This window comes from Babylonia areolata, chromosome 4, assembly GCF_041734735.1.
Source record: "Babylonia areolata isolate BAREFJ2019XMU chromosome 4, ASM4173473v1, whole genome shotgun sequence".
NCBI lineage: Eukaryota > Metazoa > Mollusca > Gastropoda > Neogastropoda > Buccinidae > Babylonia > Babylonia areolata.
In genome coordinates, this window is record NC_134879.1 from 18229734 (window position 1) to 18240997 (window position 11264).

Here is an 11264-nt window from a genome sequence, read left to right on the forward strand (position 1 = left end):
CTCGTATGCACACGAGTGGGCTTTTACGTGTATGACCGTTTTTACCCTGCCATGTAGGCAGCCATACTCCGTTTTCAGGGGTGTGCATGCTGGGTATGTTCTTGTTTCCATAACCCACCGAACGCTGACATGGATTACAGGATCTTTAACGTGCGTATTTGATCTTCTGCTTGCATATACACACGAAGGGGGTTCAGGCACTAGCAGGTCTGCACATATGTTGACCTGGGAGATCGTAAAAATCTCCACCCTTTACCCACCAGGCGCCATCACCGTGATTCGAACCCGGGACCCTCAGATTGACAGTCCAACGCTTTAACCACTCGGCTATTGCGCCCGTCAAAATATTATTATGATTATTATTACTAAAAGAACACTTACAAGCACACTTCACATATACGCAATATTGTTTATACAGTATGTAAAAAATGTACTTCTTTTTCTAAACATGTGTAGGGTCTGGAATACTTTTTTCTCTTCTCAGAGCTCAAGTCTCAAAGAGATGTACTTAAGCAGAAATTAATATATCACAATGTCAGTATAAGATGTCAACACACTGTAATTGTAAAATCAAGATGATGCAACAAAACATCACATGTGCTCTGTAATTAAGACTTTATCGACTAGCAGACCATACAATTCTCAGACCAGAAACAAATAAGGAGACATAAATCTTGGACTAAGGAAAATACTAGATACACAGTGTGAGGAACCAAATTATAACACAGTATGAGGCGAGGACACACACACAAACACAAGAAAAAGAAATCTGTAGAAATACATTAATTCTGACAAGCAACTTCATGGAGGCTTGGTTGTTATTTTGTTCTTTTTTCTTTTCTTTAATTGGTATATAGCAGTCATGGACAAAATATATATCTTGAAAAAAAAAGTTTTAAATCATCATTACATCTAGTCATGAAAAACAATGCAGTCATACACTATCTTTTTTTTTATTGTCAAATTTTTTTTATTTTTTTTTAAACATAAAAAAAAAAAAGAAAAAAAAAGAAAAGAAACTGTCAGCTGCAGAAAAGAAAAGTGGATTGACAAAGCATATTCACCGCAGACTGAATGCCCATTGTTGTTTTATCATGTTTTTGCTTTGATGTAAGGTTCTCTGGATTGTAAGGATGTTTCCAAAAGAATACCTTGTTCAGGACCACCAGAGGTGTGATAGAAATCATGGCAGTTCTGAGTTCCATGTGGATGCAGTTAGAACACATTTTCCACAACAGAAACAATGGCAACAACTGACAGGTTTCAGTTTCAAAGAGACATCAAAGCATGTGGACTGATCCATATATGCTGTGCCACAAAACAAAAAAAAACCAAAACACACACACACACACACACACACAATATATATATATATATATATATATATATATATATATATATATATATATATATATAACATATATATATATATTGGGTGTGGGGAACACATGCCTCACCTATGCATAAGCCAAGATGTTCGTCAGGCCATGACAGCTACCAGAAATGTATACATACATAACACATATTAAGTTAAAATAACAATGGCCACAAATTTTTCAAAGCTAAACATTCCACGCTGTTTCAGTATTTGTTCCTTAAACCATGCAAGATGTGGCGGTGCGACAAACGAACAGAACTGCCAAACTGATTGTACCTGTGTATGATGAAAGAACAGAACTGCCAAGGTGATTGTACCTGTGTACAAAGTGATTGTACAAGTATGCTACAACCTGTACATAAATGTATGAACATAGTCACATTACAGCTTGCAAATGAATTCAGCCAACTGCCAATTCGATGTACACATTTTCACCTTGAACACAACATTAGCCAACCCCAGAAGGTGGAAGGAAGCACAAGCTGATTTTAGACACGCACACACAATTACTGGTACATTCATACTATACACATACTTTTGTTTTCACTATCTTTTTAGACAAAATGTATAAATCATGAAAATCTGGTTTAATACTTCATAGCTGATCACTTCCATGCTCCCAAGAAGAAGTGACAAACATGTTATTTCACTTAAAAACTTGTTAATTACTACATAGTGAAGTAAGTGACTAGTTTTGAAGTAGCTCTGCTTCAGAATATTCCCTGCCCTTTCCCTATACTCCTTGAAGATTTCCCACAGGGCCATTGTTGCTTATTACACTCAGTTTCTTTTGTTCTTTTTTTAAAATTCCAGTAAGTATTCAGTTAAGACAGTTTGAAAAAGTAATGCACCTCCACACCTCACCCCACTTTGATTTGTGATGCCATTATTCTACATGTATACACATGCACCACCAGCAGGTCACAATATAAAACTAAATTCTTAAACATGTACCCTCTCTCCCTCTCTCTCACTCTCTAAAGAGAGGAGTATGCTAAAGTTAACCATTGCCTTTTATAACGCAAAGACCTGTTTGATGAGGGAAAAAGTTAATGCGATGATACTGATTCTAACAATGCCTTTCACACTGCTGTTCTTTGCAATTTACAAAGATATATTTCTGGACAACCACCAAGATGTTGTGGTGGAGGTCAGTTACCAAGTCAGGATTCAACTGTATACGAGTTGAACAATTTCCCCACTTAACCCCAGTTCCCCAACAGCAACTTTTCATTTCTATTTGGAGACGAGTGCAACAGCCGAGTGGTTAAAGCGATGGACTTTCAATCTGAGGGTCCCAGGTTCGAATCCCAATCATGGCACTGCTGGGTAAAGGGTAGAGATTTTTCCAATCTCCCAAGTCAACAGATGTGCAGACCTGCTAATGTGAACATATTCACGCAGAAGATCAAATATCAACATTAAAGATCCCTTAATCCATGTCAGCGTTCCGTAGGTAATGGAAGCAAGAACATACCCAGCATGCACTCTCCCCTCCAAAAACAGAGTTTATCTGTCTGCATACAAGGCAATGATAAAAACAGTCAAACATGTAAAAAGTCCACTTGTGTACAAACAAGTGACTGTGGGAGTCACAGCCCAAGAACAAAGAAGAAATAAATTTCATTTTAAGACTGGAAAACCAATAGATTTTGGCAAGAGCTGCATATGGTTCCAATGAAAAGTACTAAACCGTTGTATCAATAATGAACACACATGACGAAAAATCAACACAGCCCTAAAAAGGGATTAATTAAATTAGGGAAGACTGCATCACATTCGTGTATGGATTACAGACTCAGTGTAGCAATAACAAATTATGAATACTGCATCACAATGTATACTTCCAATTCCACTATTTTAGAGAATTCAAATTGAAACCGCACACCTGCACAGTATATAAAGTCACTGAACACGCATATTACCCTTGCACACATAATACATGTTTCACAGGAGCACCAGTTGCATCAACCTCACACAAAGAGATAGGTGTGGAAGAGGATGCAAAAAAATAAATAGATAATATAATAATAATATTCTGAAAGACAACAATATAATGCTTAATGTATGTCCTAAGTTTCTTACTAATAAAAGAAGTATATAGTAAGTGTTACCCACACAACATCAATTTGATGTGTGTTTTAACACAATTTTGACATTTAAACATGATACTTGTGCAAACTTCTAAACTCTTACAAAATTATCCATGTGGCAAACCTATCTATCAGGCATGCTGTTTGCGCACCTCCATCCCTGCCCGTTAAGTAATGTTGCAAATGTAGCACTAAACAATAATCATTAGACAAACAAGCAGTGATATATAACTGAAATAACAGTTTATGATGACATAAATAAACAAACAAAATTACAAAAACAAAATACTGTAACCAACCACATGCTTCAAATTAAGTACAGGTAAAAATAAAAGGAACACTTGTAAACACAGACAAATAATTCAACAAGACTGGACTCCCAAATTGTAATCCTAAAAACTTCTTACTCTTGAGATTCGCATAACAGAAAATTGCACACAGCACACTTTCATGATGTGGTTTGTAAAACAAATCTCACTTACTTTTCAAAGAGAATCTTACATATGAAATTCAATCACACAAACAGAAGCAGAAATCAAACTATAAACTTTTTTTTTTATACCAACATGCACCTACAAATACACAAGGTCGTCACATTACATGACACCAATACAGTACAAAGATTTTTTTTTTTTTTTTAATATTAATCATGCACATATTGCAATTTTCTGTTCTTTACCCTTTCCCCCCAACCAAAAATTCTATTAAGGAACCTTTTTGTAAAGATATAAAGGCACAATCTTCAAAGCCACACTTCATTCTAATCAAACGACAGAAGAAAACAAGTATAAACTTAAAAGAAATAAAACATCTTTTTTTTTCCCCTACAAATATGATAATCATAATTTATTTGAATAAAGGCATGTTAAAACTAGCAAAAAAGTAACAAGTTAGAATCCTTTATCTGCAAAAACAAGCTTTTTAGCAAAAAATCAAATCAAATAAATATAAATGAAATGTAGAATCTAATTAAAACTTTTCTCCAGCAGTATGTGAAATGAAATTAATATGTTTAGAAACTAAATATATATGAACGAGCATTCATCTGTAAAGAAAACCTTGCTAAGAGGTCTCTTCCCAAACATACGTGCCTGTCAATACTAATCGTATTCACAATTTCTTTGTCAATGCACCCATGGGTGTGGGTGTGAATGTGTGTGCGTGTGACTGTGTGAATGTACATGCACAAGTACGCTGACAAACTCCAATATGAATATGAAAGAACAAAAAAATCGCAGACATTGTATTTCTTCTTCTTCAAGTTCAGTAACCACAACCAATCTGCTGATTTATTTGCTACTTTTATGTGGAGGGATATTGTATTTTCCCTTTGCAATACAAAAACAAAAACAAGAAATCCAGTTTATAGTGCTTAAGTAGAAAATGCAATTTGTTGAGAACTATCCTAAATCAAGAACAGCAACAAAAACAAACCCTCACTGATTAATGCCTTTCTAATTTTATTTTTCTTAAATTCAGTTAATATAAGACAATATCAGTGTCAAAGCTAAGATCATCAACGCCTTTTTTGGTTTTTTGTTTTGTTTATCTTCTTTTCAAGAAACAGAAGAAAATATTGACATGAAACCTAACACCATTTATGCCTTTCTTGTATTGTTCTTAATATTCTTTCCACATAATATAAGATAATATCAGTCTCAAAGCATACATAATATTCTTACAGCCAGACTGCCTGTCCACATGGGGCTTAAAAAGGTTACTTAGCTCTCAAGTCTCTGCTCTCCGGGTCTCACATATTCTCTGTCTCTTTCTCAGCGACAATTTTGACAGGTCGTCGTATGCGGGAGTAGGGGCCAATGTCAGGGTTGACAACAAAGTCCCAGAGGACCTTCACCCACGAAGTGTGGCATGGCAGGTTGTCATAGTACTCTGGAGCAATCTTGCGCAGCTGAAAAAAAATTCACCCTCATTTTGACATAAACACACTTTGCTTTCTAGTACAGTCGTTGTAATGAAAGCACAGAACATCAGTCTCTCACTCTTACATGCACAAACACCTCTTAATAATTATTCTACTTAACAAGATAACTGGAATATATATTAAGCAAAAACAATACAGTCATCAAATGATAAAAGAATGAAATTTATTTTCTGATTAATTAATAAGAAAAATAATGGTACAAACAGTAACAAATATTTCAAACCTTTTTAAACTTAAGTTGACAAAATAAATTATGAAATAGTATTTCATCAAAATAAAATCTATGAAATAAAGATCTCAAATTAGCCACCTCACCCAAAATTCATGTCAGTGTACAAAAAAACTGTAAAACCCTCAGTTAATCCATATCTTCTCCTCATTCATCTGAGTTAATCTTTAAATCCACTACATCATGAACAACAACAAAAAAACCAAAAAACAACTATTAACACTAACAGCATCAATAAATTACAAAACACTAATACAATAACAGTGGCTCCATGTAGCATCAGTTTTTACACTGAAAGTGAAATTACAATTTTATATTAATCTATTTTAGTAGTCTGTCAGATATGTCAACCATGGTAATATACTTACACCTACACTACAGAGAGACCAATGAAAAATGCATTACCTTGCTGATTACAGGTCGCCTTTTTGATTTTGAAGCTTTACATGATATATGTATTAATTAGCAAGTTTCTGGAAGCTTTATTATATTTGCTACATTAAAGAACATAAAAATTAACACAGATAACATAACTTATTACTTAACGCAGAAATGCAATACACAGACCACAGCATTCACACCAGTGTGGCAAATATACAATGGGTAAAGTAAATTATTTGAAACTAGAAAAAAGGAAAACAATGATGTTGTTTTAATTTTTACATTAAATGCATCAGTTATTACACAAATTCTTAAGGTCACATCTTTAGGCTGAATGCCAGTTACATTCTCAGCAACATCAGATTCTCTCTTGTTATACCATACTCTAAGTCAAAGATCAAAATCAATGTTAGCATAATTCATGCCAATCATGTATGTGTCAAATACATTTTGTTGAAGGGTGTGGTGTATACGTCTTTCAGTTCTGCTCAGGTATTTCCAATACAAAGTGTTACAACTTCAAGTCTTCAAGGTGTATCTCTGATTATTCCTCTCTTTATTCCAGAAATAAAATTCACATTTGCAATAATCATATTATTCTACCTGGAATTCTTCAAGAAACTGTTGTGATGCAATAATAATAATAATAAAAAAGGTTCACTGAAATGCATGCCAATATTTATAAAGAAAATAACTGTAAAGTGTAAGTATGATTCTTCTTCTTTGTTTGTGGGCTGCAACTCCCACGTTCACTCATATATACACGAGTGGGCTTTTATGTGTATAACCATTTTTACCCCGCCATGTAGGCAGCCATACTCCGTTTTCAGGGGTTGTAAGTATGATAATACATGAAAATGTTTCTTTGGGGAGTTTCTAAATTCTGCCCCATATATACATAAAAAGCAGCTACCACCCTTACCTCTGGCAGTTTAGATCCAGCAATGTAGGGGAAGTCATGGTGCTCATTGTGGTAGCCCACATTCCAAGCCAGCAAGTTCAGGGGACCATAATAGGAGTAGGTCTCGTAGCCCTGGACAAACATGTAGTGCTCAGAAATGAAATGGCCAGCCATCGGATGGATCCCCATGGCCAAGAAGGTGCCGATGATCAAGTAGACAAGAGCCTTGACACCAAGAAAGTACAGGATGGCAGCATCAAAGGAGAACTGGATAATGATGTTAATCACTTCCAGGCCCGTCAGTGGTTTGGGGCGAATAAACAGCGGCCGGAACGCATAGAAGTAAGGCTGCAGGAACAACCAGATCAGCTTGGTCGCAGTGTGCTGGAAGAAGCGACACTCGAACTGGGAAGGAATGTCCACGTCTTTCTCTGCATCCCCCTGGTAACGATGATGCTCCAGATGATATTTCTTGAACGAAACTGACATGGGCAAACCTATAGGCAAATTTGCAAAGTATCCAAAGATTCTGTTAGCCATGGGCATGGAATGACCAAACGCCAAATTGTGAGCTGTCTCATGAATGGCCAAAGACAGTGAGTGGTTGATGGTACCACCTAAGCAATAGGCCAGAGCAATAACAGTGAACCATGCTGCATCACTAATGAGGTAAGCAGATACACACTGGACTAACACCATGGCAGCCACAATGTATTTCATTCGAGGGTCTGGTCCCATCAGCTTCTTCACCTCAGGATATTTCTCTGCAAACAGAAAAATACAAGAATTATTTCTAGACATTAATAACATTATATATATATATATATATATATATATATATATATATATATAATCTTGGTAGTCAATCTCCAGTTTAAAAAAACTGGACGCCGCACCATGACCTGTTTGGCTCATTAGATGATGCATGTTATGCGATTATAGATTAAATATTAAATCCAGGCCCAGATGTCTTTGTTATTTCATACAGTAATGAAGAACACAAAAAACCCCAGTCTTGGTTAATCTTTTAACCTTTAAAACTGTATTTTTGTTTGGGGAAGGGTGGTGGTTTAAAAAAGCTCTCATCTGCCTATATTGGTCCAATGTACAGTCTCCAAAAGGAAAGTTGGTTTGCACAGCAAGCGACAGCTGTTTTGCACTTAGAAGTGCTCATCGGGTTTGCTACCTGCTCTTGACTGTGAATCAGAGAGAAACCACTACTCAACTAAGGAGAAATTTCCAATTGCTCAGCAGGGATTTTTTTTCAATAAAGTAATTGTCTCTCAAGTGGAGTGATGGCCTAGAGGTAACGCGTCCGCCTGGGAAGCGAGAGGATCTCAGTGCGCTGGTTCGAATCGTGGCTCAGCCGCCAATATTTTCTCCCCCTCCACTAGACTTTTGAGTGGTGGTCTGGACGCTGGTCATTCAGATGAGACGATAAACCGAGGTCCGGTGTGCAGCATGCACTTAGCGCACGTAAAAGAACCCACGGCAACAAAAGGGTTGTTCCTGGCAAAATTCTGTAGAAAAATCCACTTCGATAGGAAAAACAAATCAAACTGCATGCAGGAAAAAATACAAAAAAATGTGTGGTGCTGTAGTGTAGCGACGCGCTCTCCCTGGGGAGAGAGCCCGAATTTCACACAGAGAAATCTGTTGCAATAAAAATAAATACAAAACAAAAAAAATACAAATAACCAACTTGAGCAACACGGAAAGTAAAAACCAGGCATATAGATAAAACAAATGTTCTAAAATTGTCGTAAAACCTGCACTTAGAAATTACAAGACACGGCTTACGGGGGCCAGTTACAATGGATAAAAAATCCACAGGGGACGAAAATAAAATCTTGGTAGTCAATCCCAAGTTTAAAAAACTGGACACGGCACCATGACAAAGTGTACAAACTACAAAGTGTACCATTAAATGCCATCTTCATAATATAAATGTACTTGTGCTAACATGAATGGCAAACAAAAGATAAGTTATACCCAATACACAACCAAATTTTTACTTTTTTAACTGCTAATTTCATTTCATTTAATACTTAAAAGTTAAATCTATGGATAAATTAAATTAAATTTACACCTAAAATTACTGGTAGACAAGACAAGAAAAGAAATTAAAACCCTTTTATGGATGAAAAGAAAAATAATGAGAAGCATCAAAAAGAATTATAAACTGTATAAGCGTTTCTTAAGAACAAAAACAGGTCACTCCTATTTATGTTATGTAACAGAAAGGAATAAGTGCTGTAAGTTCATTAAAAAAAAAGCTATAAAAATTTTTTTTTAAATTAAAATTTTTTTAAAAAAGTATGAAAGAAACATAACAAAAAAACTGTAAATATAGCCCAAGAATGTTTTGGAAGTATGTACAGGAAAGAACTAAGCTAAGAACGGGAATACGAGTACTGAAAAAAGATGGTAGTTTAGCAGAAACACATAAGGAAAAAGCATAAACTTTAAATACTTTCTTTGCAAGTGTTTTTATGAAGAGACTGTTACGAATTTACCTAACAATGGAGAAAGCTCCAGATTGGGAAATATTAATGTATGTGATCTAAAGGTCACCCCTATGGCAGTGGAAAATAAATTAAAAGCTTCAGACCCATATAAAGCACAAGGACCAGACCAAATACCTTCAAGGCTCCTAAAAGAGTTGAGCAAAGAGTTGGCTATTCCATTGAGCATCAGCTATAATAAGTCACTTGAAAGTGCTTCCATACCAAACAACTGGAATACGGCTGAGGTGACACCTATTTACAAGAAAGGGTCAAAACAAGAACCAGGTAATTATAGACCAGTGAGCCTATCATGTATAGTGTTTAAGATATTTTTAATCTTTTATAATATATTTATATACACTACAAGAATAGTCTGACAAATAGAACCTTTATTTTAATGTTTCAAAGTGTAAAGTAATGCACATAGCGAAAAAATATCCAAATAACAATTACCATATGAAAATAGAAAACACGACACAGAATACTGAGAAATGCCATAGTGAGAAAGACCTAGGAATAATGTTTGACAATAAACTGTCCTTTGATACACATACTGATAATAAATAAAGCCAATCAAATGACTGGTGTAATTAAGAGAACCTTCAATTACTTAGATAAAGATATATTTCTCAATCTATATAAAGCATTAGTTAGATCGCATGTAGAATATGGTAATATTGTGTGGCATCTATAGCAATAGAAAGGGCCCAAAGAAGAGCAACGAAATTATTAAAAGAATGCAAGAATATGAGATATCAACAAAGACTTACATACTTAAATCTACACTCACTAAAAAGTAGAAGAGTAAGAGGAGATATGACTGAAACTTATAAGATATTAAATAACATAAATGATGTAAATGCAAGACAAATCTTTAGAATGTCAGACTATGATAGAACAAGGAACTCAGTAAAGAAAATTTGTTTAGAACACTGCAACGCCAACATTAGAAAAAATTCATTGGTTAACCGAATTACACAAACATGGAATGCACTACCAACCAAAGTTAAACTTGCACAAAATACTAAAACGTTCAAAAATCTCCTTGACACCAACATCATTTCAAAAGAAATTATTTTTGATTATGATGAATAAAACAAAGTTTCTTTCAGAAATGTACTTGCGTACCCCGCCCAACAACAACAACAACAAAAAAAGAAGAAAATAAAGAAGTGAAGATGAAGATTAGATGGGGACATAAAAAGACCGAGAGGTCTAGGCAGATGACTTGCCAGTCCCTATACTACTACTACTACTACTAAAGCATTCCGAATGAATTGTGAAGCATGCTGATTGAAATACGGGTGGGATGGGGTGAGGGTTGAGAAGCAAATGCCTGATATATATATATACACACAGACCGATCCAAATGCTGCCCCTCCCCCCAACCTCCCCCACAAAGTCGACATATAAGGTTTAAATTTTTTATTTAAGCAGCGACACAACAAACTGAAAAGAACATTTTTAAATGCATAAATAAGACAGTAAAAGTATAATATCGTCTGAACACCCCGCCATCAGACTTGTACTGGTAACGTAATTTGTTCGTGCTTCTGGCGACTCGATTACCAAACTGACATGCATCATTTATGTAATAATGAGTCAACGGCCATACCTAGAATTTCCTTCCGTCTGGTTGCGTGAGGTTCTTCTGTGTACACCCATTCAAAGTCTGAACGTGATACATGAGCTCCCATTCTTGAACAACGGTTGCGGCCAGTCACAACTGTCTGAAATGATTAATCCGATCACCAGACGAAGTCTTCAAGTCTGAAAGTTCTGCAGACCCTCGCCAACGTACAGACGGCTATCAAAGACCGGCAACTCGCGCTG

At 35.6% G+C, this 11264-nt stretch overlaps 1 protein-coding gene across 1 annotated transcript; it reads right to left on the reverse strand.

Annotated features, from left to right (window-relative positions):
• Nucleotides 1-1401: 1401 nt before the first annotated feature.
• Nucleotides 1402-11264, reverse strand: LOC143280911 (sphingolipid delta(4)-desaturase DES1-like). The gene is made up of 3 exons (XM_076585690.1): nucleotides 11047-11264; nucleotides 6946-7688; nucleotides 1402-5380 (listed from the first exon to the last, which is right to left on the reverse strand). The coding sequence occupies exons 1-3, from the start codon at nucleotides 11126-11128 to the stop codon at nucleotides 5222-5224; spliced, it is 984 nt and encodes a 327-aa protein (XP_076441805.1). The 5' UTR covers nucleotides 11129-11264; the 3' UTR covers nucleotides 1402-5221.